Genomic DNA, 24,437 nt, shown 5'->3' with positions numbered 1-24,437 from the left:
TCCTCCATCTGGGCCTGCTCTTCAAAAGAGGAGGTCAAAACCAAGCATTGCTTGGATTTTACCTAGAGCTGCTCTGCCTTGAAGCTCTCTCTTTAGCTTAGAGTCATCCACAGCAAGGTCTCATCTTCATTAAGCCCTCAGCTCACATCAGTCAGTAAAAAGTGGTATCTCCAAAGGTCCAATAAGTAGTTGCCTGAATGGGGGCACTTGGCTCTGCAGACATTGTTCGTAGTGTCTTGCTGCTGTGGCATGGCTTGCAACTGGGACAGACTGCTTGTCTCGTAGGATTGAAACTCATGTCTGTCTTCAGAAGGCAAATGAACAGGAGGTCTGCTGGGGTTCTGGGGGATGGCAGGTGGAGAGCAAGAGCGCATGGCTGATGGGGAAGGAAAGGAGCCAGTAACGCCTTTAATTTTCTCCTGTCAGCTAGTTTTCAAGTTGCGGCATCATGCTTTGAAAGATAGCTGGGAGAGCAGAGAGCCAGTGTAATAAATGTGCATGCTGCAAGCAAAACGTTCTCATTATATAAATATTGTGTACCTCCTTTCTCGGGCAATCTGGGACTGTGCTCTTCCTGCCCTGGAGGCTTTTACTACATAGGCCAAGGATGAACTCTAACAGATGCTGCTAAGAGTAGGTACAAGGCTCTCACGGTGGCCCAGGCACAAGAGGACAGGATTGCTCACCTCTGCACGGTCAGTGCAGAAGTACCTTAGGCTGTGAAGAGGAGGGATGAGGAGCTGTAGAAATACAAAGAGCTGCTCTTCCCGAGAGCTTGAGACCACGTTGAACATACCGCTGAGGACACACAGGGGTATGCAAATGCTAACCCAACCCTGCATATAGCCCAAGAGAGCTGCTGACACCAACGGCAGGACATGAGCACAGCTGGCCTGAGAGGCCTGCTTGATGGGATAACTGGGAACCGTCTCTTGGGGGCATAGGGTTGCTTTACCAACATCTGGGTGAGTTCCCACTCCTCTCCTTTCTACCCTTTGACTTAACAGCGCTGCTTTGGGAAGCAGGCGGAGATGGGGCCTGCACAGTCTTCCTCCTCTGGAACCTGCTTGTCTGCTGCGAGTTGCAGGCAAGCTCTCCTGTGGGACTGCTCGTGGCTGTGTCCTGCTGCTGGATGAGTAACAGCCTGAACTGCAGTCAGAGGGTTTTTTGCATAGAGGAATGCTTTGAAACACATTGTTTTAATGGCATTTTGTTGCCAAGGGCTCTTTGTGGTTGGATGAAGGGATGACTCCTTTCCCTGCTCTGTAGGGAGAGGAGCACATTTGAAGCAGGACTCCTCAGTTTTGTGAGTGGGTTTGATCTGCCCTCTGCAAGCTGAAGAATTTAATTACAGAGGAGATGTTAAATGAGGTGTTTGGGCCCTTCCGGCTTCTCCCGGGCTGAGTAAGTGCCTTTGGAGTGGAAGAGCAGTGGAAGACACCAGCCAGCTGCAACAGTTACGGCTTTTTCTTCTCTGCTGTCTGGTCCCAGCTTTCTCCCCATGCCTGAAAGACTGCTGGATCACACCAACTTAGCTGTTGCCTTCACTTTTGTCCAGCTGAATTGGGTTGTGGGATGAGAAAGGTGTCAAAAAATTGGGTTGTGCATCCCCCTGCCCTATACGTAGTGAAAATAATCTCTCCCTCCCGCTCAACATGCACATCGCTCTCCCTTTGCCAGCTGAGCATTTTCGTGAGTCTCCACAAAGGAGAGGGAGACCTGCATTATAGTTGAGTCTGCGAATGTGCACCCATTCCCCAAGTGCGTGCTGCCTCCCAAAGGATGTGGGGACTGCCGCTGGGGGCTCGCGCCTCCCCTCTTCCCAATTTTCTGGCTTGAATTTACTCTCTCTGCCTGCCGTCCCTGTGCTGCAACAGCAGTTGCTGGGGCTGGGAAAGGCTTGTTGGGCCTGTGCCGAATGCCTCTGTCCTTACTTGTTCTGGGGAGGGCTGATAAGGAACAACTGGAAGTGCCTCTCCAGGCGCCAGCCCGCTGCCGGAGAGGTGCTCCCAGCCCTCACTGACTCGGGGGCGAGCGCACGGCACAGGCATGTTGGAGCAGGTTCGGGGAGCCCTCGCCTGGGCAGGATTACTGCCTGCCATTGCAGGCAGGGTTGCAGCCTCCCCAGAGGTTGCCTTGGAGAAATACAGGCCTACCCCAGCAGGAAAACCATGGCTCTCCTTTACTTGTTCCCCCCCATCTAGCAGATTGAGGCTCTGGGGTTTGAATGCAACATTTTCAAATCTCTGCCAATGTTTCCGATCTCCCAGCATTTTGCAGTCTCAGAAGTTTTAGTGTTGACCTGTGTCCCCACAGGCACCCAGAGAAATGCCTCAGTGGGGGAGGGTGGACGCGGTCATGGCATGTGCTGGGGTGTCCGTGTGTGCAAGGGGCAACTAGGCAACAGGCCAAAAACCCACAGCAGGCTGTTAAAGAGAGCCACAGCAAGGTAGATTTACCTAGGAGCTCCAAGCTTTGCACTTCCACAGTTTTCTGCTAAGCAAACACATAAATAAAAGTTGGTAATGGGTAAGGTAGAGCTGGGGAAGAGGAACCCAAAATAAAGACCCTTAAATAGGCATGTCTGGGGTGGACCTCAAAAAATTGCCTCCTCTAGAAGCTCCCCACATCCTGTTTCCAAAGGTTGTCTTTATGTGAGGGCTGCAAAACAAAACTCATTTTCCATGTAACACCTGTGCAGTCAATAGATATGACTGGCAGAGGTTTCTCTGTGGCTTTTAGTGGCCAGCAGCAGAGACTCTCCAGAGGCTTTATTGGGGGTACAAAGGCCGAGAGGCTGCCCTGGATTTGTCCCCCTCTTGTACAAAGAAGGATGCTCCTAGCAGTTGTTTGTTATCAGCAAAGCAAATGGGGGGAAAACAGACAAACTTCAGCTGGCAAGAGATGCAGAGGGAAATTATCATTGTTTCCCTGTTAGGCTTGCAGAGGGAATTCTGCAAGCTGCTTTTTGTTCCATTGTTACGGTTTCTGTTTATATAGCTTATCTCTTTAATGAGAGACTATTAAATCCCAAAGCACGTTGTAGATGTTATTCTATCAGAACAGTTTGCTTTACCCACTGCATGGCAGAGTGTGGCAGCTGTGGAGCTGGATTTAAAATCATGGAACAGCATTTCCTCAAAACTGACCAGTTTTTTCTTTTTTTAATCCTAAAAGAGTTCATGATATTTTCCATGCTAAGAAATGGTCAATAACTTCCCTATGGATAACTCTGAGATTGGATTTCCTCTATATAGCTTACTGGTTCCCATTGCTACAGGGGAAAAAAAAGTGCTTGTTTCCTTCCACTTCTAATACTGCATGTGTGGTCTGTAGCAAGTGACAGTATTTAACATAATCTATAGAACAGGATGGTGTTCAGGTAGGCACTGACTGAGCTGGTCTACAGGTCACTTTCACTGAATAGTGAAAGTGTCTTCTGGGGGCCTTTGGTGCTATGGGACTGTCACAGACTTCTCTTCTGAAAAAAAGCATTGACAACCTCTGCAAGCAATTAGAGACAAATTCCTTGAGACAGAGGAGGTCTTCCTATTGTACTTCTGTAAAGTACCTAATACTAAGGTCTTAAAGAAGTCTCTGTAAAAAGTAAGAGAATAAAATATTCCTTATTTTCCTTTACTGGACAGGTAATGTAAGGGCAAGCTTTTTTGGGAAAAAAAGAAAACCAAGCTTTAATTTTTCTTTCCCTAGTAGACAACTGAGTTCATACCAGAGGCTTTCTGTGTTCTCCCAAGCTTCTGAAGCCTGTGAGTCTTCAGAGAGGATGATCTGATCTTTTCTGTGAAACACTTGCTAGCACCTCTCAAGCATAGGCATCTTTTGCATTAAAAAGGTGTTCTGGTTTTATAAAGCAATTCACAGCACAAAAGCATCTTAGTCCATTGTGAGAGAGAAGAACTTTTTGGCTAAGATCATTGCTAGGATTTTTAAGGATTTCTTGCGCTGAACAATATACCCTAATAAATGAATGGTTGATTCCATTCTGTTCTGCTTCTCCTGTTATCAGTCCTCCAAGGCCAAACGCTTGGTGAGTGATTTTGGTGTGTCACTGTGTCTTCCTGGACCCTTCGCTGGATACAATTTTCTCCAAAAGTGACTAAGCATTTAAGTCAAGGGTTGGATTTTATTCTTTTTTTCCTTCTCCTAATCTAGTACAGACACTGACCACAGTCATGTATTTGTTTTGCTCCCTTACTTCCAAATGCAGTCACATAACAATAGCCTGGAAAAAATAGTGGAAGCAATTTGGTCATGAATTTGTTTCCTTTTTTGGGCTGGAAGGAGTGGGTTAGCATTTGGGTGAAGAGGGTGGGAGCTCCAAGCCATCCCTTCCAAGGCTGAAGGGGGTTTAAATGGGCCCCATCTGGGGTAAATGAGAAATACTGTAGAAAGGCATCCTTTGGGGCAAGCAATTCCATTGCTCTGTGGGCTGAGCTTCATGTTTGGGGCCCTCTTTCTCAGCTGGCCCAAGACATTATTTGTTATTTATATAATACTAAAGTCTTGTACAGACAGTGCTAAACAAACTTTGTCTGCCGCTGGCAGACAGAGAGGGCTAGAAGAGAAGTGTTGCCTCCTGTACCAAACTTATTCAGCAGTAGGTGACTGTTTTCTTTTCTTCACAGAGCGCTAATAGAAGGTGGTGGCTGTTGTTGTAATAATTATTTTATGCAGGATGCCATGACAGATGGCGATATTTGGAATACTGTCCACAGCTGTAGAAATTGATTACTTCCTAAAGCAAGTTGACTATGATGGAGGAATGAGAGATGATGAGACATGGCATGATCTGTAAAAGAAGAAAAAAAATCAGAGTACCAGTTGGCTGTGTTGTTTTCTCTCTCCTGAGGAGCAGGAAAAGAAGTATTCTGCAGACAAGTTTGGGAGATAAGTTTTCAATGTCTGGATCTTTTGGTCTTGGGAAGAGGAATTGCCTCTTAAGAGAAAAATGAAAGGTTGGTGAGCAGGACCAGAATGTTACCACACTGGTCAAGAGGGGTCTTTGGTGTTAAAATCTAAGACAACACAGGCAATGAAATCTTGAAAAACTATCCATGGTTCGATGGATTTTGTCCTTATAGGAGAGAAAGCGAAAGCAAGTGGAGCTTATGCATACCAAAGAGAGAACACCGTTTGATAAAGGCTAGACCAGTAGGTGAAGTTTCCAGATCACAGGAAATTTCCTTTAAGTATTTATTTACTTATGGCTTTGCGGAGAAACTTTCAACCAGCTGTGTTTAAAAATATAACAGTAGTGAGATACTTAAAAAAGGAGTTAATCTCTCCCTCTCTCTGACATGCCACAGAGTGCCAGCTGTAGTGTAAGCAAACCCTGGGGAAGCAAAATGACATGGCCCTGCTGCCTGCAAGCCGAAGTTGTGTCTGGGAAAGCCAAACCATGGAGAGACCCGCCGGCATACGGCAAGAAGCTGAGGTGCCACAGGGGTGACCCTTCTGCCACCTTCCCAGAGCAGCAAGCTCGGCCTGCCCACCTCCTCAGGGCTTCCCAAATCTCCCTGGTTCCCAAGGGGAGAGCAGTCACCTCGGCTGGCTGCCCACCCTCAGGGCAGCAATGCTCAGTTTTGCCGGTGCTATTGCGAAGCCTTGAACTGTCTGTGACACCACCAATGGAGAAATGCTGGAATGAGGAGGAGGGAAACCAAGGGCTTTTGTACTGAGGGAATACTGAGGGAACAAAAAACATCCTCTGCATGTCCATGGGTTCAGTGCTGACAGGCTCTCAGATTGGACTGGTTACTGTTTTGCTTTCAAATGCTTCTTTAGCCAATATAATTTTTTTTTCTTTTTCTTTTTTTTTCTTTTTTGGGTGGTGAGGTCTCTTCTGGGAGAGCGAGCCAGTCTGGGCATCTTCATTTGGCCCACCTAGCCTACTCATAGACCATGTACAAACAGCCCCTGCAGGCTGAATTTCCTCTAGGATTTCCTGCAGTTTTACCATGGCCAAGCATTCCTGTTCAGTAGCGGAGGCAGCAATGCTGGCATGGGCAGGCCAGCTGTGCTGTGTCCTCCAGCCCTCTGTGGGCAGGGGCTCAGAGAGTGGTTTGGTGCTGAGGCAAGAAGAGGTGCTGCATTGTGAGGGAAGTGTTGCCTCCCATCCCAGAACACTAAAAGTGCAGCCCTCAGCATAGCAGAAGTAAGAAAGAGCATTTGGTCTTCTCTAGCCCTGGGAGGACACTGGCAGGGAGGGATAACACTAGGAACGTGGGTGACGAGGAAGGGTGCGTGCGTGGTTGTGGCCGCTCCAGCGACAGAGCAGCATCTGCATTGAACAAATCTGAAAAAAGGCCACTCTAGCTGGCGGGCCAGTGACTACAGGCCTGCCTGGGGCACCTATGCAATGCCAAATGTTGCTTTTCCTTGCACTAACAGAATGAGCTGGGGGAGGGGAGTTGGAAGGGATATTGGGCTGCTTCTGAATGCCTTCAGCTTGTCCTTGGTCTGTGGGGAAGCGCATTCTTGCTTTTTTTCTAACTTCAGGAATGATCAGCAGAGGTAGCTGTGCCCATTCCTGGCTCAGTGGGTTGGGGGATCAGTGTGGGGTGGGGGAGCACTGCTTTTCTGCCAGCTAGGAGAGCTGCAGCTATGAGAGTGATAAAAAATGTGTGTAGGATTGATAGGAAAATGTTTTGAGGAAGGTGGTGTCTCTTCTGATGATGATGGGGTGGCACGTCATGGACCGGAAGGGTAAAGCAAGTTAGTTTTGGCCCTGGATGGAGGATTGTGTGGAGACTGACTTGTCTCCTCTGGCCCCTTGGTTTCAGATTCAACATGACATGAAATATCACAAGAGAAAAATTTCCTCTCCCCACTGTTTCCTTTCTCCACCACTGGTAGCTAATCAAGATTCAGTTTTAATGACTTCCCTCTACTCTCTCTCTGCTTCCTCTCCCCCTGCCCCACACATGCCTGTTTTTATATTATTTTTTTATGCATTTCTTTTTGGCAGGAGTTAAAACGCAACAAGCATTTGGACCAAGATGAAACCAGTTGAGGAACATGTTGGGCAGTGCAATGCTTTGTTCTAAGCTCGGGGGGAGAAGAGGGGGAAGTGAGGGGAGGGAGGGATATCATTTCCCAGATGGGGACCCTGCCAAAGATAGTCTCGCTTCAGAAAGCAAAGAACATTTTGAGGCTATCCCAAGTTTAACCCTTTGTCATCCCCCTTTTGTCATGCAGGGAAAATCTTCGTCCTAAAATGTGGATATGTTGTGTTTTGTGGCCCAAGTGACCTGAATGGTACCAAGCAAAAGCCTGCTGTTCTGACTAAACACTGACAACTGTCTGAGGTTCTTGTTGCTGGAGACCATAATGAATGGATAAGAAATCTGCATTCGTGTATCTGTGAGGATCCAGAATTGGTGTGGTTGCTGCTTAAAATAAGTCAGCATTTTCCTCGCAGGGAGTCGGGCCTGCTGTGCTCTGTTTCCTGCCCTGCCAGAAGCACCTGGTGTGATTTGGGATGGGGCTCAGCTTTGCTTTGGCCGTCCCCCATCAGGGGACAGAGAAGACTTTTGCCTCCTGATGTGTCAAACACTTGGGAAGCACCTTGTCCTTCTGTACCTCCTGCCAAGGGAGCCTTGTGAAAGGGGCCACTGCTGGGACCTGGGCAGCAGCGAGCCCCAGTCCCCAGTGATTTGGGGCATGGGTTGCTGTGGACTGGCTGCCCAACAGCTTGGCTAGCTGGTGGGAGTACTGGGAGGTCACACTGCTGTCTCCTCCACTCTGTTTCCAGCCAAGTTCTTGTGCTACAAAATTGTGTTGTTGGGGGGGCTGGAGGAGAGGACCCTCCATAGGCATGTTCTGCTGTACTGGTGACTGCCTTGGGCCATAAATACTGCACGGTGTGTAGGCTGCTGATTTAACTGCCCCGGGGCTACTGTACGGTAGCAAACTGAGGGTGAGGATACAACAGGGGAACGGAGAAGGGAAAATTAATGCAACAGGATCTCTTTATTAAGTTGTTTTCCAGGTTGTAAATACTTGGAGCACTTATGTCAGGACTCCAGAGGAGCTCATGCCCTTCCCAATTAAAAAACCCAAGAGCTTCATCCCTGGCACTGGGCTGTTTGCTGGTATGGAGATCCAGCCTCCTTGACCTGGATGGGAATCTCCTGGGAAGGCCACCCCGCCTCCCTCAGAGCCCAGATGTTAGGGGGAACCAGTGCTTCATACAAAAATGCATAAAGTCCCTTTGCATAAAACCAGGCAGGGTCACTATTCACTGCCACTAAACCTGGGAAGCCCTCTCTTCATGGGGACCAGCAGCCTTTCTGGCCCTCCAAATTCTCACAATCCCTTTTGTTCAGTTAGAGGGAAAACAGCTTTCTTAATGCCCCCACAAACCCCCTGAACGTAAACACAACCTTCAGCTCCAAAGAAGGTGTCAGTGACCTCAGGCTGCAGACAGTAAACTCCTTCCTCTCCCCAGCAGCTCCTGCTGCAGCATGTGAAGTTTTAGCCTCTTGCACTAAGTGCCGTTGGCCCCAGACATGCCAAGGGCTGGCTGCCACAGCACTACTGCAGGTGCATGGGGTGGCTAGTGACTAAAAGAGGAGCGTTGCATCCGATGCTCGCCTTGAAACATGCCTTGTGTCTTGCACACTTCTGTCTAGTCAGACAAGAGGGATCTGATATGTGGAGGCTGAAAATAACCACTTCAGTATCACTTGTCAGGATGAAGTGGGGGAGAATAGGGGCACATGGACAAAAGATGCATGTTTGTGATCCCATGCAATGGATTTCAGCTTTATTTTTTGACAATGTGCATTCTTAAATACTTTCCCATGGACCTCAGTAGACCTTGTTGGAAATTTCATGTGCACACCTCACTGTACCGCATATCTGAACTTGGGGCTTGGGGTATTTTTGGTCACTTTTTATAGACCCCTTAAGTCATCCACGCACCCTTTCAGCAGTCTGATAGACCGTAGATGGAAAGTGCTGGCCAATGGATAGGTACCTGGGTGGGAACTGGAAGACCAGTTTCCCTCCCTTGCTTCAATGCTGGGGACTGTTGACTTAAGAGAAAGTTCCTTTGCTTTTTAAGGTTCCCTTTCCTTCTGCTCTTTGGCTCTTGCCAACTTAAATAAAAAGCAGCTAGAGTGGCCATGGCCTTTGTGCAGCCCTGCAGCACCTAGTGCACCATTCCCCATAGCTGGTAAATCCACGTGGCCCAGCATGGTGTTAACTTGCCAGCTTGGGCCAGGAAGCACCATAGCTGTCGGGTACAGCTCAGAGTAAACTGCAGCAGCACTGCCTCCAGATCCATGTGGCTTGTGTCCAGTCAGTTTGGGTGCCACCAAGCACTCCTGGTTTCATGGCTGTGATCAGTGGACATGCCCTTAAATCTGTGGTGTGTTTGGCCTGGGTCTCTGGCTCCTTGTAAGCACAGTAACTACCATCACAGAGCTTTTAGGTGCAACTGGACTGAAAAATAAATATGTGATACATATAATTGGGTATCAGTCACTATCATGGAGGACTCCCTTAAGCCTGGAGTTCAGCTCTATTTCACTTGCTGAAATTGGTCAGTTTAGTATGAATATGCTGCAGGAGAATCCCCGTTGTACATGCATATACACAGATCTTGTGTTGGATGAAGGTATTTTGAAGGCATGAATTGCTGCTTTTTCAGCTAAGCTTCTGCTGGGTCTTCCTAATATAGCTCAGACCCCTGGCTTCGTTAATGCCTGTGGACAGGCGTAGCTCGGCTCTGACAGCTGACCATGAGACATTTGCAAATGGTGCCACATTGACTCTGTTGCTGCTTCTCCTCCATTTACTTAGTTCTTGGCAGCTGGGCATTTCAATGTTTGCTTGACAAACACTTTCCCTGGAGTCTGTGATTAAGGAGAGTTTAGTCTGACAAACCCCGCTGAACTGTCCTGTTCTCTGTTGTCAATAATCTCTTGGTTGCTGTCTCCTTTAACCACAATATTTTGTGTGTGGTGCAAATTCTGTTCCCCACCACCACCTCCTTCTTGTAGTCAGCCTGCCCCTCCCTGCTTGATTCAGTTACTGAAGCTGTAAGCCCAGGATGCTGACATCTGTATTTTACTAATCCAGAAATCCTGGGGCTACCAGGAAGCAGTATAAGTAGTAAGACTGCATACCTGTCTAGCACTTTTCATCTGAGAGTCTGAAATTGTCTGACTCATGTTCATCTGGTTACTGCTTGTACAGAGTGGGGGTTTGGTTTTCCTGTTTTTGCAACCTGGGAAGCTGAGATACAGCCAGGGGTATGCTTTGTCCAACAGATGAAGAAGTGATTCCAGACATGTGGAGTCATAATCTTCATGATTATGAGTCTGGGCCTCTTCCTTTTTTTGTGATAAACATAGTTTGCCACCAAAAGTAAGGACACCAGAGCTGGTTGGTTGGCTGGTTTAAAGCGACACCTTATTTCGGGTGATCCATGGCTTTTTGGGCACCCCAGTGAATTCCATCCGGGGCGGGTGAGGAGGGAAGAGGAAGCTGCAAGGTTCCTCCAAGGTAAGGTACATTCCTTGGCTGCAGTCAAGTGTCCATAATATGGTTCATAGGAAGGATGATATCTAAATATTATCTCTTGTCAGTTTTGTTGTGGTTTAGAGTGATGCTAAGGCACAAGTGTTCATGGTGGGTCTGAAGAAGGGAAAGCTCTTGCTGTGTTTCATGGATGGTAAAGAAGGTGAAAATGTGTCTTCAGGTGTGTGAGTGGTCTGCCTGGACTGTTAATCTGTCCAGCTGCTGGCCTGTTTTGGACAAAGCCAAAGGCCATGTAGGACACTGCTGGTTTTGGTACCACCTCCAAACACAGCTGAGGAACCTTGCAAGATAGCCTGGGCTGGCTTATGGTTTTGGGTGGAAACCATATATAAATGACAGAAATCGCTGCATTCTGTCCCCAACTGGGCAGAGTGCATGGGCTTCTGTTTACTTTCACGTGGAGATGACTGGGAGGAGAGAGATGGAGAAAAAACCTGCATGGATCCAGTGTTGATGTAAGGCCATAGAAATTCTGCTCTCAAAGCCTGCGGATGCCATTCCCATGGCTAGATTGTACCAGTGAGAGCAGAGCGATACCTGAACTGACATCCTCTGCGTGCTTGGGTGCAAGAGGAGGAATATTTTGCCTGCTATCCTTTCATACAGGGCCAGTTGAGAGGGAGGAGGGAAGAATAGAGGATTTGGGCAACTACATGCCCTCAACATATGTATTCTCAGCTGAGGGGATAGGGAAGCTGGGTAAATGTTTCCTGCACTGTGGGGCATACCCGCCCCCCCCCCCCCCCCCCCCCCGGGAGCATAGGGAAGGAGATAGTAGAAAGCTTCAGAATGAGATGGGAGAGTTGCAGGCACAAGAAGGTAAAAGTGTATTTATTTTCCACGTGTTGCATCAGAACATGCTAATTTTGCATGGGAGGGGAGGCAAGAGTGTGCAAAAACAGCTCAGCTGCCTAGGAAAGAGGTGGGGGAGCATGATGCCAAATAGCTCAAGAAATGTTGCTTTAGGTCTGTCTCATCCCTCTGCATCCATGCAGAGCACAAGATCTGTATCCGTATGTACTGCCCCTCACATGTGTGTGCTGGGGTTCTTTAATATACTCACGTTCCTCCCTAGAGGCAGCAGCACCCCCAGCTCCCTCCATTCTGCTCCCTTCTTCCATGCGCCTTTATGCCTTTTGCAAAGAGCGTATGCCAAATCCAACTTCACAGCTGGCTCAGCTCCACATGTTTGTTTTCTGTGCGTGCGTGGCGCTTGCCGGCTCCGATTGCGCTGTTGCGCTGTGGTGGAGGCGGGGGGAGAGCGGGAGCGGTGGGGAGAGAAACAGGAGCAGGCCGCTGCTTTCCAAACCCTTATTTGTTTAAAGCTTAAGCCTGTTTGAGAGAGCCTTTTTGGAGTGAGGGGTAAGTGGCAGGGGCGGGATGCAGGGGAATGGAGAAAGTAAACTGTGTGTCAAGGAAAGCAAACTCTGCAGCTGGAGCTGCTGCTGGTGCTTATTGTGTGAAGAGCCCGGGGAGGTGCCTCTGGCGCCGCGTCCACGCCCTCCCTCGCTCTCAAAACAGACGCAAGTGTAAAAGGGCAAGGAGGAGAGCACGGAGACGGTGACTAGCCTGTGCAGAGCCGTAGCATTGTCGGCTGCAATCTGCTTGTGCCTGCGACCGGGTCTGTCTGTGTGCACATGCTCCCGCCCGGCCAGCGCTGTCAGCTTGGTCGTGGCAATGGCAAATAGGAGAATAGCCACTGTCCATGGCTTTTGCAAGCAACTGCGTTTCATAGCTGTTGGCTTGGGTGAGAGCAGGTGAATCACGCTTCCCAGACTCAGGAGTAACACCAGCGTGTCATTACAGTGTGTTTACCATCTTTGTTACCATGGAGCATGATGCTCTCTCAGCTTCCCTGAGATGCTGCCGAAGGTGACATCTCATGGTGTTTCACCTCCGGATGGTTCCCCATGGGTTTTCTGAGCAGTGCAGTGCAGGGCAGAGCATCAGCTGCTGACTGCGACACCAAGCGAGGCCTATAGCTCAGCCCAACCAGATGCTGGTGCAGTGCTGGCCGCAGAGCTGCTGCTGCTTCAAGCCTGGGTGGCTCTGAGCTGTGGTCCAAACTCAGCCCCGAGCCTGGGAGGGTTGCCCCCGCACTGCACCTCGGCATTTGGCACTGCCCAGAGCATCTTCTGCAAGCAGTCATTTCTGTCTCTTCATTTAGCTGGTCTTCAGCTTCATTCTCCCCCCTCACCCCCCCCCCTTTTTTTTCCCTGTAGTGACGTATTCCAGGGGAAACTTGTCCCAGTAGAAAGTCCTAGAGGCTTTTGACCTGCTCCCATAACAAAAGTGATTATTGTTAGTGAAAAGCATTTAAGTGACAGCTATGGAGAGTAAAAACTCCCATTTATTCCAAACTTAAAAACCAAATCTTTTAAATATGATCTTCAAAGGAAAAGAAAAACGGGCTTGTGCTCATTTGCATCCCAGCAACAAGTCATTGCTGAAAGGAGTTCAAACTGGAAGGCAGTTTTTCTTTATGGTGGTGATGGGGATGTCTCTAAAGCCAGCCATCTGGGGATTAAACTTTGTATTGATGTTACTGGTGAGTACTTTGTCCTGTCTCTTTTGTATGCTCTTCTGGATTTTGATTTTTAACTATGTTAAACTGGTCTTGCACTTGTTAATGCAATTTCTGAGCCTGCTCCCATTCAAGTCATGGCAAAGATCACGTTGATTTTAGAGGCAGCAAGATCAAGCCCTCTGTTATGAGCTTCTAGATGCCTTATTTCTTGGAGATAATCTGCTGTGGGACTGACTTATAATAAATTTGGTTATTTTCTATTAACTCTGCAGTTGTTGTAGGTGCTTCTGCTCCCCAAATAAACACTGCAAGAGTTGAAAGAGGCCTCAAAAGCTTTTTTTCTTTTTAAGAAAGAAAAAAAGGTCTCTCCGCTCCACAAGGAAAATTTCTCCATTGAGACAAGACTTGATAGCTTGTCATTGGCAGAATCTCTAGGCTTTTCTGGTTTCGTGTGAGTTTTTTTGTTTGTTTGTTTGTTATTTTCCTCCTTCAGACTTCTGTCTCACTCCATTACTGTTCCTAGTTTGGCATGATCAAACCTTTTCTGTTGTTCCTAGACAAAGATTTTTGAAAATTGGATCTCAAAGGAAGGTTCCCTAGCCCATGTTTTAGCATATGAAGAAGTGGACTGATTTCAGGAAGCCTCAGTAGGGGCTGTGCCTTTGCTTTGTGGTCTGCTCTGAGGTCAGGAGCTTAGGTAACTGGCTCAGAGCTGGCAGTAGCAATGGGTACCCAGTGCTCCCTTCTCATCTAGGTGATCCTGCAGTGTTTTCTGCATTTGTTAACCAGGGGTATTCAGCTGGTACACCACTCTTCTGTGGTCTGCTTAATATTACATGAATTTTGCTCTCAGAGAGGAGTATTATTACCCATATTATTATTACCCATAGGTACTAGGATGAATAGATACTGTGATATTTATTATCTGTCCCATTGTAAGCTTGAGCTCTGTCACGTGACAGAGGCAATAAAATGGGGATCAGTCTCTTCGGGACAGCACCTCATCACACCTTTATCATGACTTGTAGTCCTCCTTCCCGGAGACACCTACAGCCTAGGGCCGATTGCTCAACGTGGCTAAGCTACCAAGAGGCTGCAGGGTGATATTAGATGATGTAGGCTATGGGATTTATAGCGTTGTGGCCACATCGGTGGCAAAACACTTGTCCTGGTCAGCGTGACGGAGCACTGCGGTGAGGCAGTGCAACACCTCCTCACGCGCAAGGGTGAGGGCCAGGTAGCTGCGCATGCCACCCTTCTCCCCAGGGAAAAATACTATTTCACTGGAAACGGAGCATGTTATGGAAGTTCAGCTGTCGATTAAGCTTTCACTGTAGACCAGGATGGAGTTTCTGGTGAGAACAGGGGCAGTTTTCCTTGTCTGATGAATATCCAACATTTAGACAAGGTGGAGCAGTGCTGGATGGAGAGAGTGAGATTTGCTTGGGATGTGGCAATCCCAGGTCACGGTCCTGCTTTGGGAAAGGCAGAGCAAGGACTGGAGCGTGGGCTCCCGCACTGCAGGTGAGCCCTGTTGTCACTCAGCTACAGCGAGAGATTTGCCCCGCAGCAGTCAAGGACAAATGCAGTATAAGGACATCATCCGAATTCCCGGCTCCCCCATTTCTCCCACCCCTCTGACCCCTTCATCTCTATCTAATTTTCCTGGCTTTTCCTTTCTGCCACTTTTATTTCCCATTTTCCTTTGGTACCTCACAGAGCTTTTGCCCTGTATTATTTTCCCCACTTCTGTCGAGCTTGCCTCCTCTCTGACCTCTCCCTAACCCAGCAGGCAATTAAAGCCTCAACCTCAGACTTCAAGTTTTGTTTTTTTGTTTGGAAAGCACGAGAATGGAAAAACAAAAGCAGTGCCCTGACTGATGTAAACTGGCCACAGGCACATCTGTGTGGCTGCGGTGATGGCTCCTGGTGGGAGCTGCCCATCCCAGCCGGGCTCTCCTCTGCTGCAGCTGGTGACAGGGAGGGGAACAACCTGACACCCGGTGTGGGTTGGTGGGGGTTGAGCGGCAACGGCACTCAGCCCCACGCCAGCAGCGTTGCAGGGCTCTCTTTGCCCGTCCTGCAAGTCCCAGTGCATCAAACCCTGCCAAGCCCAGTAACCCAAACTGGACGAATGGGCGTTGCTCAGGTGCATACCCTACTTTATTCCAGTCTTCTTGACCTGAGGTTACACTGATTTTTTTTGCCTCCCTTTTTTTAAAGGGCTTGTTTCTTTCTCACTAATTCTTCTTTTCTAAGGCCAAGAGGGGCATGAACAAAAGGGAGGTTTAATGTTACCCTTACACCTTCCTGGCTTGAGGTTAGTGGTTAGTGTCTGGGAGTGGCAGAGGGAATTGCCTCTGGTGTTACCTATGCAGTCCTTAAGTTGTCTCAACATCTCAACTGTCTTGTCTAGGGCTACCCAGAGTCTCTACAAAATGCAGGCCTGTCTCTTACACTGCCTCTGAGTGAATTTAGGGAATGCAAAAACAGAGGGCCATGAGCAGGCAAGAACTGCTTTCTTTGCCCCATCTGTCCAAACAGAAAAAGATGTAGACAGGTAAATTTTGTTACCCCTTGTATCAAGCGTCTTCAACGGAGGGTGATCTTCCTAGCCTGTTGTGCAAACTGTCTAGGGCATGGGCTGGTTTTTGCTCTGTGTTTAGTACAGCACCTGTCACCATACAGCTCTGACCGCATTGACAGTGATCTCTGGGTTTAATTGCAATGTGAATGATAAAGTGGGTAGTGGCAAGAGTATGGCAAAAGATGGGATGCTTGAGCTGATAGGCAAGTAATGCAATGCAGGAAATCACCTGCATCTAAGATTGAAAGTGTGTTTTACACATCATATTTGTGTTGATGAGTGACCCCTTTCATGCTTCCTCCTCTGCGGTGTTTCTCATCACAAAGGTGCAATGTTGTCTTGTTGCAAAGTCCAGATATGTCAGACCTTCTTGCTGTACCATGAGCATGAGGCAAATTGAAAACTCTTCAGAGTAGGTAACTGATTACAAGCATGTGGCTACCTCATGGTTTTACAAGGTGATGCTGACCTGTTCTCTCAAAGCCAGCTTTGGCGTGCAGGGTAGGTTGAGCTATAAACCTGCGTGCTCTTGCTTGGGATCCCACAGTGTCTCAAAACTAGGAATTCAGCAAGGTTTGCTGATTCCCTGACACTTGCTTCTGTAAATGCTGGAGATGTTCACTCTTTGGGGGAGTTTCCAGCTTTTTAAATTAGGATGTTCGCTAAAAGGCTGAAGAGTTTTCAAATGGGTCAAGGAAGAAAAGGAGAGGGAATGCAGAGGAAAAGTTAATCTATGACAGCTCTCCCAGGTGGGGATTGAAGTTGGCTTGAATCTTGGATAAGGGTCTTGACCACTGAAACGTCCTGCCCTGGCCCCAGGGGGCCGATCCAGTGACTGCTACGGGACTGCCTCCCCCCACCCCCCGCCCCCCGTCGTGCAGTTTGGGGAAGGCACCAGAGAGAAGCCAGGAGCTCCGTCCGGGCTTGTTGCAGCAACAACATCTGTTTCCGAGGTGCACTTTGCTTCTGAAGAGGCTGCGCAGCACGCTCCATCTGCGCCCTTTTTGTCCCTTGTGCCGCGTTTAGCAGACGAGGACAGAGGCACTCGGGGGAGGCAAGCGCGTCCCTGGAAGGAGCCCGCGGCGGCCACGGTGCCAGCGCTGGCTGGCGCTCTGCACCCCACGCAGCGTTGCGAGTATCTTGACAGCTGGCCTGCTGCATGCTTATTAGTGGCTGCTTTCCTCTTGCCCTCCACCTCTCCTTCGCCTCCCTAACCGCCTCGCCTTTTCCCTGCCCCCTTCCCGCTCCTACCCCCATGTCCCTTCCCGGAGCCCCCAGCCTCTCCAGATTAGAGCTCTCCAGGGACTTCGTCCTTTTGAAAGGAAGAAAGACAAAAAAAAAGAAGGGGGGGGAGGGAAGGAGGGAGGGGAAAAAAGAGAAAAGAAAGAGGGGGAACAGAAGAATGAAAACAGACCCAAGGGGCAATAGTCCCTCGAGCCATTTCACTGCATTACAATGAATATGGACTCTATTAAGCTCCGTTCTGCCTGTTAGTGTTTCCCAGGGCAACACAGCTCCCATATGGCAAGCATGCAGCAGATTAGGGTAGGCCTCCGGGCCGCATTGAGGGCCCGGGGCTTGACTGGCAGTCGCACCCCATCCCCCCTTCTCCTCACACTTGACACTGCCTGTGTTTATCTAAAGCAAAAAGGGCCGGGGGTGGGAGACGGGGGCATTTGGGGGGTTATTGTCCCGGGCAATGGGAGAGGGCAGGGAGGAGGATGGAGGCCGGGGGGGGGGGGGGGGGGGAGAGGGAAGGGATGGGGAGGGAGCAGAGGATGGAGGGAGGGAGATGGGACGGGGAGGGGGGAGGAGGGTTGGAGGGGGGTGCAGCCCTCATCCATATTCAGGAGGGGTCTTGAATGGGCAGAGGAGAAATAAAGCAGATGGAATTCGTGTTAAAGAACAGCCACAATCGCCCTCCAAAAACAAGAAAAGAAAAGCCAGCGGCCCTAAAGGAGCGCAGGGAGCAGCGTTTATCCAATTAGCAGGGTTGTCAAATTGAATTTACTCAGAATGGTGGGGGGGAATGGGGGAAGGAGGGAAATTAAGTGTCTAGGGCATGGGGGAAGCACTATATTGAAGAAAGGACGTGGGTTTCCTTTCTTTCCCCCTACACTTTAGCCAAGGAGTTTTATCTTTTCAAGGGCTGGCGCTGTTTTCAGGGCGCGCTGAGGGGCAGAGAAACCCAGCAAATTCAGCTGTAGCGCGCGGCCCCTCTCCGGTCGCCCTGGAAGAAGGGAGGGGGGTCCCCAGAGGCGCAGAGCCGCACGGTGGCGGGGTAACGCCACCCTCGCAGGTGCGGCAGGGATGTTTTGGGGCCCCGGGGACAAGGCGCACTCCCGCCCCACAGGCAGCAGACGCGGGCGGTGGGTCTGCAGGAATGCGAGCGAAAGGCAGGCAGGCGAGGGGAAGGCTTTGCAGCCTGTTGCGGAATCGAAGCTCACACAGCCAGTCCCTGCCCATGAGGCCATGGGCTGGTGTAATGCCCAGGGCAATAGCTTCACGTTAAGGGAAGCCAGAAGAGAGGCACGGAGGTGGCCGTGTGTTTTGTTTTAGTCATTGCCGGTCTGGTTTGCATGGGTAGTTCTGTCAAGCAATGAGAGGTGTTTTGCTTGCAAGCTTACTTTGTTTTTTAGAAAGGTATTTATTACCGCACAAATGCTCAGGATCCACTTTGAGATAATCTCTCGTTCTTTTTTAGGGTTACCAGTGCCCAAGCGTGATTTGTAGTTTACAGGGCAAACTCACTCTTTGGTACAGTGGCGATGCCCTGCCAAGTTTTGCTCCGGACGTTTTATTCCTCCCAACCTTAAGCATGAATTTACCCTGAGATTTCTCTGTTGTGGCTTCTCTGTGGGGTCGCTGAGCTCATGAGTGGCCAAGACTCATAATGCCCCTCTGCCTGGACCTCTTCGGCTTATTCTTAAACAAGCTTTATTTGGCCTAATCGCTTAAAAAAAAAAAAAAGTTGGAAGGAAACTCCTCACACCATGTTAATCAAGGGCCATGTTCACTGAGCTAAAGCACTCCCTAGTCACGAGCTGTCAGTGTTAAGGAGGAAACCAGGCAAGCTTTTATCCTTGTTTGCATGTACAATGTTATACGTCCTTGACTTTAAATACAGCAGTGCAGTGTTGGATGCTGCCCCTCTCTGCCCCCTCCCGACACGGACCTGTTTCTGCTCAGGCTCCTGGCTCTCCCAGGGCAGTGAGGCCATCCCCCTCCCCATGCTTTCATGGGGGAGAGGGAGCATCTGTCCTGCTCCAAACCCCTCATTTGCCAGACCCTGTCAGAAAGAGTGAATGTAACTAATGGTGTGAAATTCTGAAATAAAAATTTTGGATGGTGGTGGGTTGAGGTTAACTTTAGCCTCTCATATGTTACTGTTTGATGTGTTTTTGGAGTAGCAGTTTCCTTCTGCGGTTCCCAGATGCCGTCCATGCCTTTAAGGTCAGCTCAGCCCTGCAGTCTGCGATCCACCTTGAGCACAGCTGAAGTGCTCTTTTGTGAGTCAGTTTGAGTACCCAAAAGCCAAGAAATGCTGGGGTATAAAATGGAAGAGGTGCCTCTCACCTGCAGGCTCTGCTGGACCGGGGTTGTCCTGGCACCTGGGCCCGTTGCAGAGCAGGGCGAGCGTGCAGGCGTCCCTCTGCTCGTCCCAGTGCGTGGCAATGCTTGGTGCTGCCCTTGCACTTTCCCCTCAAACTTAGGGGATCTCCGGGCTTTCCCCTCCCGGCCTGCCTTTGCTTTTCCCTGCTCCTGCCCTGCGCCCTGCCTCCGTCCCTGCAGCGCTGGGCTGTGCCGCTGCCCTGGAGCGGGGGTAGAGGCTGGTTTCTGTTTGGGAGCCCTGTAAATCACGAACGATGTGGCAGTAACAAGGGCTGAATGGCCAGGCCTTGTTAAGCAGGAGGGGGCTTGGGGCTGTGCGCAGCATTTCCTCAGTAAAACCTTCAGTTTCTAATCAGCAAACACCTCTCATGCTGCCTGTGTTTAATTCAGGCCACTTTTTGCTTTCCAGCTTTATCTCCCCCCCCATAAACACACACACTCCTTTCTACCCTTTTCATACCTTCACCCCCTTTTTTAAATTTTTTTTTCTTGCTCCTCTCCCTTTGCAGTCCTCTCCATCTCTGCATCTGGGTGTACATGTGGACTTAGGTGTGTGGCGGGAAACCGAACTGACAAATTTTACACCCACCATATCTGATGAAGCTCTCGTTAATTTTATTCCCCTAATGGCCTCTCCTTTGATTTACTGAGCTGTCTGAAAAGGACTTAGAGCCTTCACTCCACTGACAGGAAATTGTTATTTTAACCTGACAGGAAAGAATTAAAAAAAACCAAATAAATAATTTTTTTCTTCCCCTGCTGAAGCTCTTCAGATGATCTTAACTCTTTCTTTTCCAGAATAGCACTTAAGTGTGAGCTGTTGAGACTCATGGTCTCAGTGGCAGGAGGAAAAAGGACTGTCAGCAACCAGGCGTATTGCTTCGAGGACCTGCCTTGAGGAGAAAAGGTAGCAGAGCAGGCTCCTGGTGCAGGGCAGCCGGGAGGCTCCCGGCACAGCTCACTGCCCAGCAGCACTCGCTGTGGGAGCGCGGTTGGAGCGCCTGGGGCGCCCTCTGCTCTGCACCTCTGCCGCCTTTCCCACTGCCGTCAGCTCTGGGGCTGCTTACAGGGACGCTGGGCAGATCAAAATCTGCTTGATTAATAAAGTTCCTTGCTTTGCACTATTTGCAGACTGCTTAAGGGCAACATTTTCAAAAGAGGTCAGTTCCCATTTACGCATCGAAATAAGTTGGTTGCCTATTCAGAAGAGCTCAGCATGTCAAGAACTGAATGCTTTTGAAAATCTGGCTTCAATTGTGGAAGCTGAGAATTTCGAAATCTGGCCCTGGATCCTAATAGTTCTTTTGGAATTGATGTTTTCATTCATTTTCCTCATTATTTTTATGCTAGCCATTTACTTTTTGTACTTCACTCAGCTGTGAAAGAAATGGCCACATGTCCCTATTTAGAACTAATTCTGCCTGGAGTTTTGGGGAGGTACCATACACTTGTTGCAACACACCTTCTCTCCTCAGTCTGTGTTCAATACTGTTTAATCTGCCTAGTGCATTGGCCAAATTTTTTGATCTCTTTTTTTTCCCACCTATTGCCCTTCATCTTTTTACAGAGCTGGGGACAGCCAGTTTAGTCATTGCGTCGATGTGCCTGGGTGGTCCTAGTTCATGAAGGGTCCGTTACACATTTTTGCTCCTTTGCCCTCCTGGCCAGAGGTTCTGCACCACGGAGAACTGCAGGGAGGTCTGGTTGGGAACTTTTTCGCCTACCCCCTCCCCCAGCATGGGCTCCAAGAAACAGCTCTCTTCTCTGTCCAACATTTTTCCATCCCTCTGCCAAACCCATCCAGATAGGGCAAATGAGTCAGCTTTACTCTGTAGCCTTCCAGCACTGGGAAGCAACACTCAAATCCTACCCCAAAAAGATTCTTCTTCTAGTTTGGTGGAAGACTTTTTATCTCCAGGATATCTTATGGTGTAAGGTGCAAACAAGGCTCAGATTTTAAGCCTAAATTAACTCAAAGTCTTTTCTAGATTAATGTAATTAGTGGTGCATCAGTGGTGTTGATAGTACATGTTCTGGCATGAATAGAGATCAGGCACTTTTGCTGCTGTGGTTGGTGGTGGTTTGCCAGAGACGGCTACAGTGTAAAGTGGGCTGCTTTGTTAGTTGTCTTATATAGGAAAATGAACTTCAGTAACACAGATGCTCTCCAGGCTAATAGCTAAAGGATCTAGTCCTACTGTGTGTGTTGGTTGGTGGAGAAAACTCTTCAAAGGCAAATTGTTGAGACTTTCTTCCATCATCTGGGGAGGAGAGTGGTACAGGGAATGATGAGGAGCATGGGAGGGAAATCACTTACTATTGCTTTGGTGCTAGTGGTTACCAACGGAGGACTTCCACATGTAACAGGGCTGTGGGCTGCAGTACATAGAATCTAAGTTTACGTAATCTTTCTGGGTGTCTTCATGATACGCATCAACCTGATGCCTGAAGGAAGGGAGCTCTGTCCATGTTCCTGGCCATGTCGAGCATGACCAAATTTACCCTACCTCTCAGCAAGGCTTATTAGCTTGGGCTCACAGCCACACTAACTATGGCTACGTGACTTCTGGGAAAGAGCTGGCTTGCATCTAGCCCACTGGAAAGGTAGGCAGAGTGAGTGCACATCAGCCTTCAAAACACCATGTAAAGATGTTCTTTGTGGCATTTGCAAAGCTCCAGCTGCAGGTCAGTTTATTTGGCATCTCTTCCTTTTGAAATTCCAACTCAAAGGTGGCTTTTCTTTTTCCCACCTCCTCTCAACTTGAAATGAATGTCTCCTCCATGAGTTGTCTCCCAAGCAGTGCTCTGGACACAGAGGGGCAAGGGGCCAGCTTGTGGCACTGTCAAATGGACCGCACAGCTTGCAGAGATGTACTCAAACTGGCTTTCTCAGTTTCCCTTGTAGCCATGTGGAGCTCAGCACAGCCAGCCACAGACATTGCTCTGGGTGCTGTGCTCTTGCACCTTTGCTGTCACCAGTGCTCAGGTGAAGTCATTTGAGCGTAGCCAGTTAGATCTCCATGAGTGCTGTCATTCCTTGCTAGTAGTAGATCAGCCTTACCTTGAACAACTCGCCAAGTATCTCACAGGAAGTCTGTGGCAGTCCCTACTTCAGGACTCCCTCTTTTAGCTGTTATGTCTGAAGAGATTTGTCTCCCCTTTCTGACTGAGATGGATATGGAAAGGACATGCTCAGACCAGTGATGGCTAGAGCAGTGACCATAGCGAACGTAGGTAATACTGCTCTGCAGGATCCAGATATTCCTGAGGATGGTGATTGCTATTAATGAGCTGACTCTGTATCTGCAGGGGGAGCAGGAAAAGCAACTGCTGTTTGAATTGGCTGCTGTGATAGGTTTGGTTTTCGGGCTCTTCCAGTGCCAATGTGGACATGCCATAGGAGCAATTCTAAAACACCTTTAGACTTGCAGGTCATCTTCTTAGGGCTGCTCCTGGAGGGAGCTGAGAATACTGTAGCTGTATTACAATTTCCATAGGGCGATACCTCTTCTTGCTCTCAGCCCTTCACCCTTGGTTGAAGGTGAATCCCATCTGACATCAAAGGCATATTGGTGTCTTCTGGCTGTAGTCACTTAGATTTTTAATTCCCCCCTACCTGGCTTGTCTGGTTTAGGGTTTGTTCATGACAGGCTCTCCAAAATAGCTGCTGGGGTGTGGAGCTCTTCACAGCAATCTGGGTTGTGACAGGTTGTTGGACTTTTTATCTCCAGGATATCTTGGACTTCGAGATTTTTGAAGATTATTGGTGCTTTCAAATGTGAATCTAGTGGTTTGTCTAGACAGGGAACTTCAATTCAAAACAGATTGTGCATTTCAGGCAGAATAGTTAATTTGAATTCTTTCATACATTGGATCTCTATATCTAGAATAAAGGTAAGGTATGTTAAGCCAAATTAGCTTAATCCACCTTTAGCCCAGGGCATTAAATTTAAACAAATTTGGAATTGGTCATTTCTTTTCTCCCAAAAGATGTGTTCTCTACTTCAGAATAATTCCTTGTAGAGAAACGTTTAGATCACATAAGGAGTCCTGTCTGAACTGGAATGTGGGTATGCTGAATAGTGACATGGTCAAAGTCTCGAGAACACACTGTGAAAGTGTGGGATCAACTTTGTTTTCAAGACTAGGGCTGTACTTGCATCTCCCCTTTTTTTTCCTCTGTTTTTCTTTCTTTTTTTTTTTTTTTTTTTTTTTTTTTTTTGCAATTAACCTAGAGTATTTTCTGCAGACACAACCAAGAAGTGGCAGCAACACTTAGTGAATATCTTAAGTAGCATTTTGTTGGAAATGTTTGTGTTTTGCTCCTGAAAATTGCATGATATAGATTGCTGGCACATTACAGGCACTCACGTTGCTGAATCTGAAATGGTGAAAGGGAGTATATATGTGTGTGTGTGTTTGCATGCACGAACATGTAAATTTATACTGAGCGCTGAGGATATGATGTCTTGGGAGACTAACGACCATGCTCAGGGAGAGGCCAGCATCTTAAGCCTGCTCAGGCTACAGACTTGATGAATCCCTGGGAGTTTGAGGGATATTGTTAAAGAAGCCAGGAGAAAGCAGAGGGAGTCTGAGAGTGTCATGCCATCATCTCTCTTGTCATCCACAGGAAGCTGCTGCCACACCTCTGCTGCATCCTCTGAGGCAGCTTATGGGATCCTTCCCTGGGCACCTCTGCTCCAGGACATGCTGCATGGGATGGCAATGACACGCGGAAGGAAGAGACCAATGTCCCCCATCCCTTGCCTGATCTTCGCAGCCGCTAGCTGCTTTGCCAAACTGAGTGAGTTTCCTTTCTTACTCATCTATTCCCTCTTGTTTTATGTTTTGCCTTAAGGCAAATAAAGGCTATTAAACTCCAGACAAGAGATCCCCCTTCTCTCTCAAAAGGTTTGGCTTCTCCCATCTGCCTAAGGAACATCCTGCCATGTCCAATCCCATTCCGGAGATGGTACAGTAAATCCTGCTGCCTCATTTCCCCTAGGGGAAGGGGGAAATCCCCACTAGCAAAATCCCTGCTTGGGCAGGCAGTGCTCCTCCCTGGCTCCACTCACGCAGCGTCCTCACCCTGCTGCTCCCTTTGGGCTGGTTAGCATGGCCGTGCCTCAAGCACAGGTT

General features: G+C 48.7%; 1 protein-coding gene across 5 annotated transcripts in view; it reads left to right on the top strand.

Moving 5' to 3' along the window:
- The window catches only part of BOC (BOC cell adhesion associated, oncogene regulated), a 59,723-nt gene that overhangs the window by 9,561 nt on the left and 25,725 nt on the right, over window positions 1-24,437 (top strand). Inside the window, exons 2-3 of one of the 5 annotated variants that reach the window (XM_064520510.1) lie at window positions 12,966-13,117; window positions 23,929-24,102. In XM_064520510.1, coding sequence (XP_064376580.1) covers window positions 24,006-24,102 — 97 coding nt within the window. In that variant the 5' untranslated portion in view covers window positions 12,966-13,117; window positions 23,929-24,005. Of the gene's footprint in view, window positions 1-10,339; window positions 10,534-12,965; window positions 13,118-15,113; window positions 15,246-23,928; window positions 24,103-24,437 lie in introns of those variants that run through there. The other 4 variants (XM_064520503.1, XM_026094002.2, XM_064520519.1 and 1 more) reach the window with 4 other exon arrangements.

The sequence above is a fragment of the Dromaius novaehollandiae genome, chromosome 1, assembly GCF_036370855.1.
Source record: "Dromaius novaehollandiae isolate bDroNov1 chromosome 1, bDroNov1.hap1, whole genome shotgun sequence".
NCBI classification, from domain to species: domain Eukaryota; kingdom Metazoa; phylum Chordata; class Aves; order Casuariiformes; family Dromaiidae; genus Dromaius; species Dromaius novaehollandiae.
The sequence above is the reverse complement of the archived record's forward strand: the minus strand, read 5'-3'. Positions and strand labels throughout refer to the sequence as shown.